Source organism: Rhinoraja longicauda, chromosome 5, assembly GCF_053455715.1.
Source record: "Rhinoraja longicauda isolate Sanriku21f chromosome 5, sRhiLon1.1, whole genome shotgun sequence".
Taxonomy (NCBI): Eukaryota; Metazoa; Chordata; class Chondrichthyes; order Rajiformes; family Arhynchobatidae; genus Rhinoraja; species Rhinoraja longicauda.
This window is the reverse complement of record NC_135957.1, coordinates 86,014,015-86,034,993: the sequence shown is the minus strand read 5'-3', so window position 1 is coordinate 86,034,993 and position 20,979 is coordinate 86,014,015. Positions and strand designations below refer to the sequence as shown.

The window sequence follows — 20,979 nt, the reverse complement described above, 5'->3', positions numbered from 1 at the left end:
ACATTCAAACTATAAAAGATTGATGAAAAACTTATGGAATTAAGATTAGTTCTAGTTCAATAACCTTATCAATTGTGTATTTTTAATTTCTAGCTGACATGGGATTTGCCAGGCTCTTTAATTCTCCACTGAAACCTTTGGCTGATTTGGATCCAGTGGTGGTAACGTTTTGGTACCGTGCGCCGGAGTTACTGCTGGGAGCCAGGCACTACACAAAAGCAATCGGTATGTTATCACATTGTCTTTCTACACACAACACCATTCCATGAATGCTAGACCTAATGCTGAGAACATAGGTAAGAGCATGTGTAGACAGTATGGCCTATTGAGTCTATCTGCATCATTGATCACATGAATGAATTTCTCCAAGTATTCTATTTTCTTGTTCCATACCTGTTGTTTGGTTTGGTAACAGTCATAGAGTGATACGGCATGGAAACAAGCCCTTCAGCCCACCTTGCCCACGCTGACCAGCATGCCCCATCTACACTAGTCCCACCTTACCTGCACTTGACCCATAACCCTTTAAACCCATCCCATCATGTACCTGTCCAAATGTCTCTTAAATGCTATGATAGTACCTGCCTTAACTACCTCCTCCGGTAGCTTGTTCCATATACCTATCACCCTTTGTGTAAAAAAGTTACCCCTCAGATTTCCATTTCTTTGCTGGTAATAATAGGAAGGCAGAGTATTATCTGAATGGTGTCAAGTTACGAAAAGGGGACATACAACGAGATCTGGGTGTCCTAGTGCATCAGTCACTGAAAGGAAGCATGCAGGTACAGCAGGCAGTGAAGAAAGCCAATGGAATGTTGGCCTTCATAACAAGAGGAGTTGAGTATAGGAGCAAAGAGGTCCTTCTGCAGTTGTACAGGGCCCTAGTGAGACCGCACCTGGAGTACTGTGTGCAGTTTTGGTCTCCAAATTTGAGGAAGGATATTCTTGCTATTGAGGGCGTGCAGCGTAGGTTCACCAGGTTAATTCCCGGAATGGCAGGACTGTCGTATGTTGAAAGACTGGAGCGACTAGGCTTGTATACACTGGAATTTAGAAGGATGAGGGGATCTTATCGAAACGTATAAGATTATTAAGGGGTTGGACACGTTAGAGTCAGGAAACATGTTCCCAATGGTGGGGGAGTCCAGAACCAGGGGCCACAGTTTAAGAATAAGGGGTAGGCCATTTAGAACGGAGATGAGGAAAAACTTTTTCAGTCAGAGAGTTGTGAATCTGTGGAATTCTCTGCCTCAGAAGGCAGTGGAGGCCAATTCTCTGAATGCATTCAAGAGAGAGCTGGATAGAGCTCTTAAGGATAGCGGAGTCAGGGGGTATGGGGAGAAGGCAGGAACGGGGTACTGATTAAGAATGATCAGCCATGATCACATTGAATGGCGGTGCTGGCTCGAAGGGCCGAATGGCCTACTCCTGCACTTATTGTCTATTGTCTAAATCTTTCCCTCCTCACCTTAAACCTATGTCCTCTGGTTCTTGATTCCCCTAATCTGGGCAAAAGAATCTACATTTATTTGATCTATTCCTCTCATGATTTTGTACACCTTTGTAAGATCCGTCATCCCAGCCTGCTCAACCTCTCCCTATAGCTCACACCCTCTAGTGCTGGCAACATCCTCGTAAATCTCTCTGCACCCTTACAATACAATGCAAGATATCTTTATTGTCATTGTACAAGGGTACGACGAGATTGCGAATGCGACTTCCATTCGATGCAATAACCCTTTCCAGCTTGACAATCTCTCTCCTATAACATGGTGAGCAAAACTGAACACAATACTCTAAATATGGTCTCACCAATGTCTTAAACAACTGTAACATCACCTCCAACTTCTCTAGTCTGACTGATAAGGCCAATGTGCCGTAAGCCTTTTTGATCACCCGATGTACTTGTGATGCCACTTACAAGGAACTATGTACATCCGCAAATTTGCTAAAGTTACTTTTAATCCCTTCATCTAAGTCATTAATGTATATTGTAAATAGCTGCGGTCCCAGCACCGAGCCTTGCGGTACCCCACTAGTCACTGCCTGCCATTCTGAAAGGGACCCGTTAATCCCTACTCTTTGTTTCCTGTCTGCCAACCAATTTTCTATCCATTTCAGCACCCTACCCCTAATACCATGTGCTCTAATCTTGCCCACTAATCGCCTATGTGGGACCTTATCAAATGCTTTCTGAAAGTCGAGATACACCACATCCACTGACTCTCCCTTGTCCATTTTCCGAGTTACATCCAGAAGATTAGTCACGCATGATTTCCCCTTCGTAAATCCATGCAGACTCGGAACGATCCTGTTACTGCTATCCAAATGTTCTGCAGTTTCTTCTTTTATAATTCACTTCAGCACCCCAGTGGTATGAACATTGACTTCTCTAACTTCAGATAGCCCTTGCTTTCCCTCTCTATCCCCTCTCCCTTCCCAGTTCTCCCACCAGTCTTCCTGTCTGCGACTACATTCTATCTTTGTCCCGCCCCCTCCCTTGACATCTGTCTGAAGGAGGGTCTCGACCCGAAACGCCACCCATTCCTTCTCTCCCAAGATGCTGCCTGACCCACTGAGTTACTCCAGCATTTTGTGTCTACCTTCGATTTAAACCAGCATCTGCAGTGTTTTTCCTACACAGTTCAATTCAGTTCAGTTTAGTTTATTGTCACTGTACCAAGGTACCATGCAAAGCTTTTGTGTGCTCTCCAGTCAGCGGAAAGACAATACATGATTACAATCGAGCCAGTTGCAGTGAACAGATACATGATAAGGGAATAACGTTTAGTACAAGATAAAGCCAGCAAAGTTTGATCAAGGTCACCAAAGAGGTAGATAGTAGTCCAGCACCGCTCTCTGTCATCACTGTATGTATATTGTTTACTCTGTGAGCTTCGAGTGAACGGGGAATTTTGTAGCACCCTGATATATATGACAATGATGAATCTGAATCGGAATAAAAGCTGGGAAGACTCTTGTACCCCACGCCAACCTCCCCTACTTCCAAGTTGGATCATTGAAGTTCTTCATTATTAATAGTCTTACAGCTTTTGCAATCTCTGTAATTTTCCTGCAAATCCTCCACATCCTTCCTACTGGTTGGCTGTGTTATCTGTACACATATAGATTCTGTCCTTAGACATAAAATGCTGGAGTAACTCAGCGGGACAGGCAGCGTCTTTGAAGAAGGGTCTCGACCCGAAACATCACCCATTCCTTCTCTCCAGAGGTGCTGCCTGTCCCGCTGAGTTACTCCAGCTTTTTGTGTCTATCTTCGGTGTAAACCAGCATCTGCAGTTCCTTCCTTCACCGATTTTGTCCTTTGTAATTTCCAGAAATCTCTCTGACACTGCAATATTCTCCTCAGTTTCTGCTGCCACTGCCCCTTCTGTCTTTGCTGTCTTACTTGAACACTTTGTATCTGACAATATGTATATCTCTGCCTGTTTTTAACCATTCTTTGCAATTGCCAACACATTGTAATTCCATTTAGCTATATGTGGCTACAGATCACCAACCATGTTTAATATGTTTGTTGGATTTGCGCGCCTGCACTGTAAGTGTGTCTAGCTCTACTTGTGCATTTGATTCTGTCCAAAGGCTTTTAGAGAGGGTGCAGAAGAGGTTTACCAGGATGCTGTAGGAAGGAACTGCAGATGCTGGTTTAAACTGAAGATAAGCACCAAAAGCTGGAGTAACTCAGCGGGTCAGACAGGCAGGGAAGAAAGCCAATGGAATGTTGGCCTTCATAACAAGAGGAGTTGAGTATAGGAGCAAAGAGGTCCTTCTGCAGTTGTACAGGGCCCTAGTGAGACCGCACCTGGAGTACTGTGTGCAGTTTTGGTCTCCAAATTTGAGGAAGGATATTCTTGCTATTGAGGGCGTGCAGCGTAGGTTTACTAGGTTAATTCCCGGAATGGCGGGACTGTCATATGTTGAAAGACTGGAGTGACTAGGCTTGTATACACTGGAATTTAGAAGGATGAGAGGGGATCTTATCGAAACGTATAAGATTATTAAGGGGTTAGAAACATAGAAACATAGAAAATAGGTGCAGGAGTAGGCCATTCGGCCCTTCGAGCCTGCAACGCCATTCAATATGATCATGGCTGATCGTCCAACTCAGTATCCCGTACCTGCCTTCTCTCCATACCCCCTGATCCCTTTAGCCACAAGGGCCACATCTAACTCCCTCTTAAATATAGCCAATGAACTGGCCTCAACTACCTTCTGTGGCAGAGAATTCCACAGATTCACCACTCTCTGTGTGAAAAAGAACTTTCTCATCTCGGTCCTAAAAGACTTCCCCCTTATCCTTAAACTGTGACCCCTTGTTCTGGACCTCCCCAACATCGGGAACAATCTTCCTGCACCTAGCCTGTCCAACTTCTTAAGAATTTTGTAAATTTCTATAAGATCCCCCCTCAATCTTCTAAATTCCAGAGAGTACAAGCCGAGTCTATCCTGTCTTTCTTCATATGAAAGTCCTGCCATCCCAGGAATAAATCTGGTTGGACACGTTAGAGGCAGGAAACATGTTCCCAATGTTGGGGGAGTCCAGAACAAGGGGCCACAGTTTAAGAATAAGGGGTAGGCCATTTAGAACTGAGATGAGGAAAAACTTTTTCAGTCAGAGAGTTGTGAATCTGTGGAATTCTCTGCCTCAGAAGGCAGTGGAGGCCAATTCTCTGAATGCATTCAAGAGAGAGCTGGATAGAGCTCTTAAGGATAGCGGAGTCAGGGGGTATGGGGAGAAGGCAGGAACGGGGTACTGATTAAGAATGATCAGCCATGATCACATTGAATGGTGGTGCTGGCTCGAAGGGCCGAAGGGCCGAATGGCCTGCTCCTGCACCTTTTGTCTATTGTCTATCTCAATTCTGAGTTACTCCAGCTTTTTGTGTTTACCGGAATGCCGCCTGGATTAGAGCGGTTCAGCTACAGGGAGATGTTGAATAGACTTGGATGTTTTCTCCGGAACGTCAGAGGTTGAGAGGAGACTTGGTAGAAGTATATAAAATGATGAGAGGCATAGATAGGGTAGACAGTCAGAACCTTTTCCCAGAATGCAAATGTCCAATACTAGCGGGCAGAGTTATAGATTGTGAGGGGGAAGTGTAATGGGGATGTGGCGGGCAAGTGTTTTACAAAGAGAGTGGTGGTGGCCTGGAACTCCAATATCCAGGGGCGGTGATGGATATTGGAGTTTGAGGCTTTTGGACGGGCACATGAATAAGCGGGGAATGGAGGGATACAGGTAGATGAGATCAGTTTTTAACCTGGCATCCTGTCTGGCACAGACATTGTGGGCCGAAGGGCCCGTTCCCATGCTGCCTTGCACCACCACCATGCTGATGATTTGACCGCAGTCCGTTCACTGTCCCGCGGCAGAGTGGCTGCTCATCAACAACAAGATGTGCGGGGCATGGTTTTCCACGCAGGGGGCCTGGAAGACGCTGCCAGGGGTGGCGGTGGAGGCAGATACAATCGTGCCGTTCAAGAGGCTTTTAGATAGGAAAGTGGATATGCAAGGAATTACGTACAGCACATGGATTACATGCAGGCAGAGGAGATTGGCATCATGGTTGTCATGGACATTGTCAGCAGTGGGACTTGTTCCTGTGCTGCATTGTTCTGTGTTCTATGAAAACCTTCGCCTGTTCACTGCCAACATTTTGTTTTTCCATTATTGGCCGTGACCCGAGCATACTCAGGGGTGGCACTGAGGGGATCTTATCGAAACGTATAAGATTATTAAGGGGTTGGACACGTTAGAGGCAGGAAACATGTTCCCAATGTTGGGGGAGCCCAGATCCAGGGGCCACAGTTTAAGAATAAGGGGTAGGCCATTTAGAACGGAGATGAGGAAAAACCTTTTCAGTCAGAGAGTTGTGAATCTGTGGAATTCTCTGCCTCAGAAGGCAGTGGAGGCCAATTCTCTGAATGCATTAAAGAGAGAGCTAGATAGAGCTCTTAAGGATAGCGGAGTCAGGGGGTATGGGGAGAAGGCAGGAACGGGGTACTGATTGAGAATGATCAGCCATGATCACATTGTATGAGAAAATAACTGCAGATGCTGGTACAAATCGAAGGTATTTATTCACAAAATGCTGGAGTAACTCAGCAGGTCAGGCAGCATCTCCGGAGAGAAGGAATGGGTGATGTTTTGTGTCGAGACCCTTCTTCAGAGCCATGATCACATTGAATGGCGGTGCTGGCCCAAAGGGCCGAATGGCCTACTCCTGCACCTATTGTCTATTGTCTATTGTAACAGGTTAATCCTTTACCAAGGAGGCACCATATCATCTTGGATTCACATCTGTAATCATAGCTGTAGAATTCCTTCTAACTGTTGTTCTCTTCAACTCTCTCTGATCTGCTGAGCTACCCCCAGTGCTATAAGAAAATAACTGCAGATGCTGGTACAAATCGAAGGTATTTATTCACAAAATGCTGGAGTAACTCAGCAGGTCAGGCAGCATTTTGTGAATAAATACCCTCAGTGCTATGGTCATCGACCCAATTAACCTACAAACCTGTACGTCTTTGGTGTGTGGGAGTAAATGTTCCACCTTAAAAATGAACTAGCAAAGTGTCTGTGAAGCTGTGCCAATGGAAGGACAATTGTTTAGTTTAGTTTAGTTTAGAGATACGGCGTGGAAACAGGCCCTTCGGCCCACCGCGCCGACCAGTGATCCCCGCAAATTTACGCTATCCTAGACACACGCAGGACAATTATTTTTTGTTGCAATTACACCAAGCCAATTAACCTACAAACTTGTACGTCTTTGGAGTGTGGGATGAAACTGAAAATCTCGGAGAAAAAGCCATGCCGGTCAGGGGGAGAAGGTACAAACTGCATACAGACAGCACCCGTGGTAGGGATGGAACCCGGGTCCCTGGCGCTGTGAGGCAGTAACTCTACCGCTGCGCAACTGCGCTGCTCCCCTGCGCCACTGTGACGCCCCCTTTGCATCCACTGCATCGCTGCCTGCTGGTAACCACCTCCTGAAGCCGAGCTTCGTGCGTGCGTGGCAGTGACTTTAGCAAAGGCCGGAGCACAAGCAGCACCCATTGTCCACACATCCTGCCCTCTGCTTGTCCCTGACATATCCTGCAGCTCCCACATGATATGGATTGTGCATTCCATGGGACCTAGGAGGAATGCCGTGCCTCTGTTTATTCAACTGACCCAGCGAACAGAGAGCCTGCACTTCCAATAGCGTCAGTGCCACATTACACGCTGATTTACTTATCCTGAAGGAACTTCTTGAATTTTCTGGCTCTTTGTTTGAATCAAACACTTGTTTAAAGTGCTGTAGCTCCTTGTTTCTACATTTTGACTGCTCCTCTGTTCCTCATGCTCCTTTTAAGCTCACTGCTATCCTGTTTGCCTCGCTACTTCTAAATTCACTAGTGTCCTCTTTTACAATGCTTCTTTCGCTTGCCAGGATTCTTTTACCACGCTGCTTTTAAAATCACAAGGGGTCTGTTTCATGCTCCCTTTATATTCATTGGAGTTATTTCCCCCCCCCCCATTATCTGTCTAAACTCCTAGGGATTTTGGTTCCTGTCTCCTATAAACTTGTAGAGAGTCTGTTCCTGCGCTCCTGTGGTTCCCAATGGGACTCTTTCCCACTTCGTTTCTCATTCATTGGCACGGTGGCGCAGCGGTAGATTTGCTGCCTCACAGCACCAGAGACCCGGGTTCCATCCCGACTACGGGTGCCGTCTGTCGGGAGTTTGTACGTTCTCCCCGTGCCCTGCGTGGGTTTTCTCCGGGTGCTCTGGTTCCCTCCCACCTTCCAAAGGCAGGGTCTGTTTCCACGCTGTCTCTCTAAACTAACCTAAACTAAACCGAACACTGGAACTTTGTTTCCCACACTCCTCTGCTTCCCATTCCCTGTGCTCCTGAAACAGAACAGAACACTACAGCACAAGAACAGGCCCTTCAGCCCGCACCAAAAGTGGAATTATCAGCCAAGCAGCTTGGGATGGCACCGTGCCGCAGTTGATGCAACGCAGTGCCAGAGACCCAGGTTCGATCCTGACCACGGGTGCTGTCTGTACGGAGTTTTATGATGTGGAGCGGATGTTTCCATTAGTGGGAGAGACTGGGACTAGAGGTCATAGCCTCAGAAGTAAAGGACGTTCTTTTAGGAAGGAGATGAGGAGGAATTTATTTTGTCAGAGCGTGGTGAATCTGTGAAATTCTTTGCCAAAGAAGGCTGTGGAGGCCAAGTCAATGGACATTTTTAATGCAGAGTACAATAGATTCTTGATTAGTGCAGGTGTCAGGGGTTATGGGGAGAAGGCAGGAGAATGGGGTTAGGAGGGAGAGATAGATCAGCCACGATTGAATGGCGGAGTATACTTAATGGGCTGAATGGCCATCCATACCAAAGATGATGCAAAATTAAATTAATCTCTGCCTGCACATGATCCACATCCTTCCATTCCCTGCATGACCCTGTGCCTATCCAAAAACCTCTTAAACACTACCATAATATTTGCCAGCAGATAATAGACAATAGACAATAGGTGCAGGAGGAGGCCATTCGGCCCTTCGAGCCAGCACCGCCATTCAATGTGCTCATAGCTGATCATTCTCAATCAGTACCCCGTTCCTGCCTTCTCCCCATACCCCCTGACTCCGCTATCCTTAAGAGCTCTATCTAGCTCTCTCTTGAATGCATTCAGAGAATTGGCCTCCACTGCCTTCTGAGGCAGAGAATTCCACAGATTCACAACTCTCTGACTGAAAAAGTTTTTCCTCATCTCAGTTCTAAATGGCCTACCCCTTATTCTTAAACTGTGGCCCCCGGTTCTGGACTCCCCCAACATTGGGAACATGTTTCCTGCATCTAACGTGTCCAACCCCTTAATAATCTTATACGTTTCGATAAGATCTCTTCATGGCTAGATTCAGTCATGGACAAAGATGTTGTGGGAGAGGTTATGGTCACAGAGTAATCCAGATCTCTCAATTGACATTGTGGCTCTCCCATCTTTTTAAGCTGCACTTTCTCTGTAACAGTGGGCAGTGGACAGTGGGCAGTGGACAGTGGGCAGTGGACAGTGGACAGTGGGCAGTGGGCAGGTGTCATAGACCTGCACAGGAAGGTAGACGCTCACGCCACCATGAGTCTGGGGCAGATGAGGCTCGTCAGCCTGGGAAGGCAGTCCATCTAGGAGAGGGAAAACTCTGATCTAAAACCTCCACTGCCTTGTGGCCATATCCAGTCATGGAAAAGGTTCCAGGAGTAAACCTCAAGAAAATCCGGAGTCGGAGTCCCTGAGGCAGTTGGTCGTTGTCCCTGAGGCAGTTGGTCATTGTCCACAACCTGGTTCTGGCAGCTCCTGTGACAGCGCTGGTGCCAAACTGTAACGGCCCTGCTGTTCCTTTGGATCGATCAGCGGCTTGGAGAGGGGGGACGTGCAGCACAGGCAACAGCCTGTCCTTCATATGACATTGCTCAGTCTTCCATCCGACCACACATCACTGCAAACCTACACCTCTGTAACTGTACAGAGTGTGGCTATTTTTCTCTTTGTATTAACTGTTCATGCATTGTAGGTGCAGAATTAGGCCATTCGGCCCATCAAGTCTACTCTGCCAGTCTATCATGGCTGATCTATCTATCCCTCCTAACCCCATTCTCCTGCCCTCTCCCCGTAACCCCTCACACCCGTACTAATCAAGAATCTGTCTATCCCCTCCTTGGCGGCACGGTAGCGCAGCGGTAGAGTTGCTACTTTACAGCGAATGCAGCGCCGGAGACACAGGTTCGATCCTGACTACGGGTGCTGCACTGTAAGGAGTTTGTACGTTCTCCCCGTGACCTGCGTGGGTTTTCTCCGAGATCTTCGGTTTCCTCCCACACTCCAAAGACGTACATGTATGTAGGTTAATTGGCTGGGTAAATGTAAAAATTGTCCCTAGTGGGTGTAGGATAGTGTTAATGTACGGGGATCACTGGGCGGCACGGACTTGGAGGGCCGAAAAGGCCTGTTTCCGGCTGTAGATATATGATATGATATGATGATAAATATATCCATTGACTTGGCCTCCACAGCCTTCTGTGGCAATGAATTCCACAGATTCACCACCCCGAGAAATCCCTCCTCATCGCCTTCCTAAAGGAACGTCCTTTAATTCTGAGGCTGTGCCCTCTGGTCCTAGACTCTCCCACTAGTGGAAACATCCTCTCCACATCCACCCTATCCAGCCCTTTCACTATTGGGTACGTTTCAATGAGGTCCCCCCTCATCCTTCTGTGTAGGAAGGAACTGCAGATGCTGGTTTAAACTGAAGATAGCCACAAAAAGCTGGAGTAACTCAGCGGGACAGGCAGCATCTCTGGAGAGAAGGAATGGGTGACGTTTCGTCTGCATGTCCCGCTGAGTTACTCCAGCTTCTTGTGTCTCTCCTCTCATCCTTCTGTTGTACATATTATGCCTTGTTGATACTCATGGATGCTATTGTTTGACTGGATAGCAGGCAAATACATTTTGTCCCACTGTATCTTGGTAAATGTGATAATAATAAACCAATAATAATTATACCAAAATGCTGCTGAGAGTCAAATAGAACACGGGATGAAAATCGCACGGTTGAAGTGGAGAGAGTGGCCAGGAAGGGAATAGAATCCGTGGGCAGGGAAAGCAGTTTGCAGGGAAGGCAGTAGGGAGAGGATGGAAAAGTGGGACAGCATAGAACTACTGCGAATGGGTGATAGACGTGAGGATGCTATTCATTGACTATAGCTCTGCCTTCAACACGGTCATCCCCACCAAGCTCATCACCAAACTCCACCAGCTAGGCCTCAGCTCGTCGTTATGCGACTGGATCCTGGACTTCCTGCTGGAGCGCCCGCAGGCAGTGAGAATGGGCCCGCACCTGTCAATAGACAATAGACAATAGGTGCAGGAGGAGGCCATTCGGCCCTTCGAGCCAGCACCGCCATTCAATGTGATCTTGGCTGATCATTCTCAATCAGTACCTCGTTCCTGCTTTCTCCCCATACCCCCTGACTCCGCTATCCTTAAGAGCTCTATCTAGCTCTCTCTTGAATGTATTCAGAGAATTGGCCTCCACTGCCCTCTGAGGCTGTCCTCCACTATCACCCTGAGTACCGGCACACCGCAGGGCTGTGTTCTGAGCCCCATGCTCTACTCCCTCTTCACACACGACTGTGTTCCTGCATTCGACACCAACACCATTGTCAAGTTTGCAGACGACACAACGGTGATCGGGCCGATCACCAACGGTGATGAAACAAAATACAGAGCGGAGGTGCAGAACCTGACGGACTGGTGCTCCGATAACAACCTGTCCATAAATACCACCAAGACCAAGGAGCTGATCATCAACTTCCGTAGGTCACATAACGGGGAATATGCCCCGATCTTTATCAACGGGGACAGTGTGGAGAGAGTGTCCAGCTTCAAGTTTCTGGGCACTCACATTTCGGAGGACCTAACATGGTCCAATAACACTGCTGCGCTGGTCAAGAAGGCACAGCAACGACTGTTCTACCTAAGAACACTGAAAAAGTCTGGTCTACCCCAACAGCTGCTGACGAAATTCTACCGCTGCACCATAGAGAGCATCCTAACGCATGGCAGCTCTGTGTGGTATCAGCTGCACGGAGGCAGAGAGGAAAGCTCTTCAGCGGGTAGTCCATAGAGCTCAGAGGACTATCGGAACACAGCTACCAGCCTTGGAGTGCATCTACAACACACGATGCCTCAGAAATGCCACCAGCATCCACAAAGACTCTTCACACCTCTACAACAGTCTGTTCGAACTTCTACCATCGGGCAGACGATACAAGACCTTCTACGCCCGCACCTCCAGACTCAGGAACAGCTTCATCCCCAGGGCCATAGCTGCTATGAACCGGTCCTGCTGAGCCGGATGGTCACATCGCACAGTGATCCGGCACAGACCTACTTGCACTTTATTCTGTTTTAAAACTGTTCCAATTTGTTTCATTGGGTTGTTTAAATTAATACTGACTAGCTAAGTAATTTATTGCATCGTATGGGAGGCGCATTCCCAATCTCGTTGTACCCCTGTACAATGACAATAAAGATATATTGTATGTATTGTATTGTATTGGAAGGTTGGCACGGACTCCAGTGGGTCGACGGGCTCGTGTCTGTACTGTATCTCTAAACTAAGACACTGTGGCACAGCGGTAGAGTTGCTGCCTTACCGCGGTAGAGACCCGGGTTCCATCCTGACCACGGGTGCTTTTCTGTACGGAGTTTATACGCTCTCCCTGTGACCTGCGTGGGTTTTCTGGAGCGACTAGGCTTGTACACACTGGAATTTAGAAGGATAAGAGGGGATCGTTGGACACGTTAAAGGCAGGAAACATGTTCCCAATGTTGGGGGAGTCCAGAACCAGGGGCCACAGTTTAAGAATAAGGGGTAGGCCATTTAGAACGGAGATGATGAAAAACTTTTTCAGTCAGAGAGTTGTGAATCTGTGGAATTCTCTGCCTCAGAAGGCAGTGGAGGCCAATTCTCTGAATGCATTCAAGAGAGAGCTAGATAGAGCTCTTAAGGATAGCGGAGTCAGGGGGTATGGGGAGAAGGCAGGAACGGGGTACTGATTGAGAATGATCATCCATGATCACATTGAATGGTGGTGCTGGCTCAAAGGGCCGAATGGCCTACTCCTGCACCTATTGTCTATTGTCTCCCACACTCCAAAGACGTACAGATCTGTAGGCTAATTGGCTTGGATTTTGTCTAAACTAAACTAAACTAAACTTGTTATTTCCTATATAATGGATTGGGCACTTAAATGATATCGGAGACTCTCGGATTATCTTTAATCGGATTTAACTGGACTTTATCTTGCAGTAAATGTTATTCCCTTTATCGTTCTTCTGTACACTGTAAATGGCTCGATTGTAATCATGCATTGTCTTTCCGCTGGGTGGTTAGCACACAACAAAAGCTTTTCACTGTATCTCGGTACACATGACAATAAACTAAACTCAACTAAATTAAACTAATCCATCAGTCGGTGTGGGAAAATTCAGTTTACATTCAGTTTATTGCCTCCCCTTTATTCTTAGACTGTGGCTCCTGGTACAGATACATGATAAGGGAATAACGTTCAGTGCAAGGTAAAGCCAGTAAAGTTCGATCAAAGATAGTCCAAGGGTCATCCATGAGGTGGATAGTAGTTCAGCACTGCTCTCTAGTTGGGCTGAAGGGCCTGTTTCCATGCGGTATGACTCTATGACTAACAACAATGAGCAGCACATGTGATTTACAGTGAATTCAACAATGATATTCTTTGCGATATTTCTTTTCCTGTCTTTTTATTGTAGATATTTGGGCCATTGGGTGCATTTTTGCAGAACTGTTAACATCGGAACCCATTTTCCATTGTCGCCAGGAAGATATCAAAACAAGTAACCCTTTTCACCATGATCAGTTGGATCGTATCTTCAGCGTTATGGGGTTTCCTGCAGGTCAGTTTGTTTTGCTGATGTACAGTGTAATTTTAAGTAGGGATGTAATCTGGTGCATTAATTAACGCTACGATACTATCCCCTAAATTGAGTAGGAAAGAAAACTGCAGATGCTGGTTTAAATCGAAGGTAGACACAAAATGCTGGAGTAACTCAGCAGGTCAGGCAGTATCTCTGGAGAGAAGGAATGGGTGACGTTTCGGGTCGAGACGTCTGAAGAGTTTTGACCCGAAACGTCACCCATTAATAATAATAATAATAATACATTTATTTTATATAGCGCTTTTCAAGAAACTCAAAGACGCTTTACAGAGCAAATAAGACATAAAAACAAACAAACAAACAAAAGATTTGTCCTGACGGAGAAGCGGCGAACAAACAGCGCCAGCGTCCTCTCACGTCAGGGTCCGGCAGTAAACAATAAATAACACAAGACACACAATTACGATTTTAACACAAACAACCATCACAGTGATTGCACCAGGCACACCCTCACTGTGATGGAAGGCAAATAAAAGTCTTATCTCCTCCTCAATCTTCTCCCATGGTCAGGCAGTCAAACTGCTGCCTTCTCCCCAGAGATGCTGCCTGACCCGCTGAGTTACTCCAGTTGTTTGTGTTTAACCCCCATATTTGATATGCTCAGGCCGACTAGATCTCCTGGTTGCTAATCATTGTAATCCCCCTTCCCATTCCCACCCTGGCCTGGTCCTCCTCCATTGTCAGAGTGAGGATATTCATTGGTGTGAGTCCAGGCACAGGGAGAAAAGGGGGCAGTGAAGAAAGGGATGGTGGAGGAAGAAGGGGTGGAGGAAGAAGGGGTGGAGATTTGGGGACTTGCAGTTCCCTAAAATTGCTGAATTCAGTACTCATAACATTTGGTTGCAAGATACCCAAGCGGAATATGAGGTGTTGTTCCTACAATTTGCGTGTAGCCTTAGTCTGGCAAAGGAGGTGGTCCAGGACAGAAAGGTCACTTTGAGAATGGGAAGGAAATAGTTAGAGACCAGGAGATCCAACATGCCTTGGCAGACTGAGTGCAGGTGCTCAGCAAAATGGCGGCCAAGTCTACACTTGGTCTCGACGATGTACAGGAGGCTACATCAGGAACACCGGATGCAGTAGATGAGGTTAGAGGAGGTGCACGTGAATCTCTGTCCCACCGGTGAGGACTGCTGGGGTCTCTGGATGGAATCGAGGGAGGAGGTATAGGGGCAGGGGTATCTTGCGGTTTCCGAGGACAGTAACTGGGGAGAGGGTGGTTTGGGTGGGGAAGGGTGAGTGAACCAAGGAGTTGTGGTCTCTGCGGAATGCAGAAAGGGGTGAAGATGGGACGGTGTGAATGGTGGTGGGATCCCGTTGGAGGTGATGGGAACGTCAGGGAAAGATGTGCTGGATATGGAGGCTGGTGGGGTGAAAGGTGAGGACCAGCAAACTATATCCTTCCATTCTGGGGGGAGAAGAGGTGAGAACAGATCTGGAGCAGAGGTAGAGATACTGCCTTACAGCGACAGAGACTTGGATTCGATCCTGAGTACAGGTGCTGTCTGTACGGAGTTTGTACGTTCTCCCCATTACCTGCGTGGGTTTTCTCCGAGATCTTCAGTTTACTCCCACTCTCCAAAGACGTGCAGGTTTGTAGGTTAATTGGCTTGGTATAAATGTAAATTGTCCCTACTGCATGTAGGATAGTGTTAGTGTGCGGGGATCGCTGGTCGGTGCGAACTCGGTGGGCAGAAGGGCCTGTTTTTGTGCTGTATCTCTAGACTAAGCCAAACTAAACTGCATAAGATTAGAGGTGACGGGGGTGAGGGATCCATCTATGATGTTTACTAAAGAAAGAGGACATCTGGGATGTTCTGCAATAGAAAGCCTCTCAGGAGCAGATGTGGCGGAGACAGAGAAATTGAGAGTGGGGGATAGCGCCTTTGCAAGAGGCAAGTTGCAGGCTAGTAAAGAAAGAAGTCATCGCGGATGTCCGGAAATGGGAAGCCTCGTTTGAATGCTGGAGGAAGACAATAGACAACAGACAATAGGTGCAGGAGGAGGCCATTCGGCCCTTCGAGCCAGCACCGCCATTCAATGTGCTCATAGCTGATCATTCTCAATCAGTACCCCGTTCCTGCCTTCTTCCCATACCCCCTGACTCCACTATCCTTAAGAGCTCTATCCAGCTCTCTCTTGAATGCATTCAGAGAATTGGCCTCCACTGCCTTCTGAGGCAGAGAATTCCACAGATTCACAACTCTCTGACTGAAAAAGTTTTTCCTCATCTCCGTTCTAAATGGCCTACCCCTTATTCTTAAACTGTGGCCCCTGGTTCTGGACTCCCCCAACATTGGGAACATGTTTCCTGCCTCTAACGTGTCCAACCCCTTAATAATCTTATACGTTTCGATAAGATCCCCTCTCATCCTTCTAAATTCCAGTGTACTTAGTAGTTCAGACAGCATCTGTGGAGGGGATGGACCAGCGACCTTTGACACCGATTGGAGTAAGGGGAGAAAGCTGGAGAGGAGAGGTGGGGGCAGGGCCAGGCCTGGAGAGTGATAGGTGGATACAGGGGGGGGGGATTGGCCGATGGGAGGAATAAGTGACCAATGTTAGAGGCTGTGGAGGCTGTCAATAGTTTTTTTTTAAGGCAGAGATTGACAGATTCTTGATTAGTACGGTAGTCAGGGGTTGTGGGGGGAAGGCAGGAGAGTGGGGTTGAGAGGGAAAGATAGGTCAGCCATGGTGGAGTAGAATTGATGGGCCGAATGGCCTACTTCTGCTCCTAGAACTTATGAGCTTATCAAGGTGCAAAGGAGACAAAAGAAAGTCAGATAAGGAGAGAAGTGAAATGAAAAGCAAGAGGGAACGAGGAATGTGGGAGGGGAGGGGGGAAAGAGGGGGGAAAGGGGAATGAGGGAATCGGGAGTGGGAGACGAGTGTGTGAAGGTGGGGAAAGGAGCAGGGTGACTAGGGGGTGGGGAAATGGTGGGAGAAATGGGAGCGCATCAGGGTGGAGTGGGGGGCGCCGGAAAGGGAGAGCAGTACGGTCAAAACGTGTATTTAATCATTGCAATATTGACGTTTATTCTGCAGTGCCTTAATAATGGTCTGGACTTAAGCTTGGCCTCATAGAGTGATAGAGTGATACAGCGTGGAAACAGGCCCTTCGGCCCAACATGCCCACATCGACCAACATGCCCCATCTACACGAGTCCCACCTTGGCCCATATCCCTCTAAACCTGTCCTGTCCATGTACCTGTCTAACTGTTTCATTAACCGTAGGATGGACCCTGCCTCAACTACCTCCTCTGGCAGCTTGTTCTATACACCCACCACCCTTTGCGTGAAAACGTTACCCCTCAGATTCTTACTAAATCTTTTTCCCTTCAGCTTAAACCTACATCCTCTGGTCCTTGATTCGCCTACTCTGGGCAAGAGACTCTGTACGTCTACCCGATCTATTCCTCTCATGATTTTACACACCTCTATAAGATCACCTCTCATTCTCCTGCGCTCCATGGAATAGAGTCCCAGCTACTGAACCTCTCCCCATAGCTCACACCCTCTATTCTTGGCAACATCCTCCTAAATCTTCTCTGTACCCTTCCAGCTTGACAACATCTGAAGAAGGGTCTCGACCCGAAACGTCACCCATTCCTTCTCTCCGGAGATGCTGCCTGGCCCGCACTCTGGTGACTCCAGCTTTTTGTGTCTATCTTCGGTTTAAACCAGCGTCTGCTGTTCCTTCCTACACATCTTTCCTTTAACACGGCGCCCAGAACTGAACACAATACTCTTAAGTAAGTGCGGCCTCATCAAGTGGAAGCTCACACTGTTTTACTCTCAGTATGAATACAGGGCAATGCTCACAGATAATAAAACAATTCTGTTATCAATCGGACCTTGTGTTTGAGAGTTCAATTAAAACATTCCTGCAGCTCATTGTAACAGTATGATTGCAATAATGGTATCTGGAAAATAACAAGTCCGGTGGGAGAGGTTCCCTGCTGTTCCAGCCCACAGTGGCCACATTGTCAGACTTCTTATCAGCAAGTGAAAATAACTATTAGTTACACAGTGAAAATGTCCCAACTCCGGAGAAGGGCTCGCCATTTTTCTGAATTAAAGGTAGTTGTGAAGAAATAGAAACATAGAAACATAGAAAGTAGGTGCAGGAGGAGGCCATTCGGCCCTTCGAGCCAGCACCGCCATTCGTTGTGATCTTGGCTGACCGTCCCCGATCAGTAACCCGTGCCTGCCTTCTCCCCATATCCCTTGATTCCACTAGCCCCTAGAGCTCTATCTAACTCTCTCTTAAATCCATCCAGTGATTTGGCCTCCACTGCCCTCTGTGGCAGAGAATTCCACAAATTCACAACTCTCTGGGTGAAAAAGTTCCTTCTCACCTCAGTTTCAAATGGCCTCCCCTTTATTCTTAGACTATGGCCCATGGTTCTGGACTTGCCCAACATTTCCTGCATCTAGCTTGTCCAGTCCTTTTATAATTTTATATGTTTCTATAAGATCCCCTCTCATCCTTCTAAACCCCAGTGAATACAAGCCTAGTCTTTTCTATCTTTCCTCATATGACAGTCCCGCCATCCCAGGGATCAATCTCGTGAACCTATGCTGCACTGCCTCAATTACAAGGATGTCCCTCCTCAAATTAGGAGACCAAAACTGTACCCAATACTCCAGATGTGGTCTTACCAGGGCCCTATACAACTGCAGAAGAACATCTTTACTCCTATACTGAAATCCTCTTGTTATGAAGGCCAACATTCCATTAGCTTTCTTCACTGCCTGCTGTACCTGCACGCCAACTTTCAGTGACTGGTGTACAAGGACACCCAGGTCTCGCTGCACCTCCCCCTTACCTAACCTAACACCATTGAGATAATAATCTGCCTCCTTGTGTCTGCCGCCAAAGTGTATAACCTCACATTTATCTATATTATACTGCATTAAAATATTGTTTTCAAACTATTGTTATTTTAAATGGCGACACAAGGAACTGCAGGTGCAGGGGTTCACCAAAAAAGACGCAAAGTGTTGAAGTAGTCAGCGCGTCAGGCAGCATCTCTGGAATTCTCTGCCTCAGAAGGCAGTGGAGGCCAATTCTCTGAATGAATTCAAGAGAGCGCTAGATAGAGCTCTTATGGATAGCAGAGTCAGGGGGTATGGGGAGAAGGCAGGAACGGGGTAGTGATTGAGAATGATCAGCCATGATCACATTAAATGGTGATGCTGGCTCGAAGGGCCGAATGACCTCCTCCTGCACCTATTGTCTATTGTCTATCTCTGGAGAAAATGAATAGGACCTGAAACGTCACCTATCTTGTTCTCCAGAGATGCTGCCTGACCCGCTGAGTTACTCCAGCACTCTGTGTCTTTTTATTGTTATTTTTATTCCAGTAGCAAGAGACCAACCTTTGTGAGATCTCCCGGTTGCTAAACACTTCAACTCCCCTTCCATTCCCACACTGACCTTTCTGTCCTTGGTCTCCTCCACTGTCAGAGTGAGGCCCAGCACAAATAGGAGGAACAGCACCTCATATTTCGCTTGGGCGGCTTACATAGAAACATAGAAACATAGAAAATAGGTGCAGGAGTAGGCCATTCGGCCCTTTGAGCCTGCACCGCCATTCAATATGATCATGGCTGATCATCCAACTCAGTATCCCGTACCTGCGTTCTCTCCATACCCCCTGATCCTTTTAGCCACAAGGGCCACATCTAACTCCCTCTTAAATATAGCCAATGAACTGGCCTTACCACCTAACAGTATGAATATTGATTTCTCTAACTTCAAGTAACCCTTGCTTTCCCTCTCTCTCTATCCCTACCCTACTCTAGTTCTCCAACTAGTTTCACTGACCTCCTGATTAGCTTTACTGATTGTATGCCTCATTGTCACCTCAGCCAACAATGAACCATTCTACATTTCCTTGAACATTGTCTGCTTTGATCTGTCGTTTTCACACCTCACCCTTCCATATCTCCGTGTCTCCCTCTCCCCTGACTCTCAGTCTGAAGAAGGGTCTCAACCCCTAATGTCACCCATTCCTTCTCTCCAGAGATGCTGCCTGTCCCGCTGAGTTGCTCCAGCATTTTGTGTCTATCTTCGGTGTAAACCAGCATCTGCAGTTCCTTGCAACACATTTCCATTTTTCCACTTTTCCAATGACTGCACCATCCCATTCACCAAGGACCAACATGGACCTGTTCTGTGAGAATCTAGTTGTGTCTATTAGGCTAAATCTTGCTCACAGAGTGGCAGATCTAGAGCCACAAAAAACAGGTCCCAGGATAAGAGATGTAGATTTATCAGTGTTGTAGCTGACAGCCATCTCAGGCACACAAGTGTCCTTTAATACAATCTAAAATGAGAATTAGTGCAGGAATGACTTCGCACTCTCTCACCATGATTTCTTTCAAATGGTTTTACTTATTTATCAAGAATAAGAAAAGTATGTCTGAAGAAGGGTTTCGACCCGAAACATCACCTATCTTTTATTTCTCCAGAGATGCTGCCTGAGCCGCCGAGTTACTCTGGTACTTTGTGTCTATCTTTAGCAAAAGTATTATTGTCTTGGCCATGGACTGTGGCAGAATCTGTAAACATTAGAGGAAGTAAAGAGGCTGAAGGTGCCATTTTATTGATGCTGCCACATTAAGATTATAGATGTATGCATATGATCTTGTAACATGTTGCACAAAAGCTGTTTTTATTTTGCCAGATAAAGACTGGGAAGATATCCGCAAAATGCCTGAATATCCAACGCTGCAGAAAGACTTCAGGAGAACTACGTGAGTTCTGACCCTTCGCCAGTTGCTCCTTCTGGTTGTTTTTTGAGCTGTGTGACGTGGTGAAGGAATATTCACGTCACTCACAGAGGGCTGCATGGCCTGGTTCACTGGGAAGCTGACATTCTTGAACCGGGAGCTGCTCTAGTGTGGCACGGGAGAGGTGCCCAGTTCAGTTTAGTTTATTGTCACGTGTACCGAGGTACAGTGAACAGCTTTTGCTGCGTGCTATCCAAGATGGCGCCCAACCCAGGCGACTGTTTGCGAGTCCAGAACCAGGGGCCACAGTTTAAGAATAAGGGGCAGGCCATTTAGAACTGAGATGAGGAAAAACCTTTTCAGTCAGAGAGTTGTGAATCTGTGGAATTCTCTGCCTCAGAAGGCAGTGGAGGCCAATTTTCTGAATGCATTCAAGAGAGAGCTAGATAGAGCTCTTAAGGATAGCGGAGTCAGGGGGTATGGGGAGAAGGCAGGCACGGGGTACTGATTGAGAATGATCAGCCATGATCACATTGAATGGTGGTGTTGGCTCGAAGGGCCGAATGGCCTCCTCCTGCACCTATTGTCTATTGTGCTAGCCACAGAAGCAAATCCACAATCTACAATCACATATTACAATCGCTCCACACTTTTAAATCTCCACTACAGCAACATTTTTTAAACCTTATTCCTTTATC

General features: G+C 47.0%; 1 protein-coding gene across 1 annotated transcript in view; it reads left to right on the top strand.

Moving 5' to 3' along the window:
• Positions 1–20,979, top strand: part of cdk19 (cyclin dependent kinase 19) — a 150,783-nt gene that overhangs the window by 79,485 nt on the left and 50,319 nt on the right. Inside the window, exons 6-8 of the mRNA XM_078400264.1 lie at positions 94–225; positions 13,357–13,500; positions 20,236–20,305. Coding sequence (XP_078256390.1) covers positions 94–225; positions 13,357–13,500; positions 20,236–20,305 — 346 coding nt within the window. The remainder of the gene's footprint in view (positions 1–93; positions 226–13,356; positions 13,501–20,235; positions 20,306–20,979) is intronic.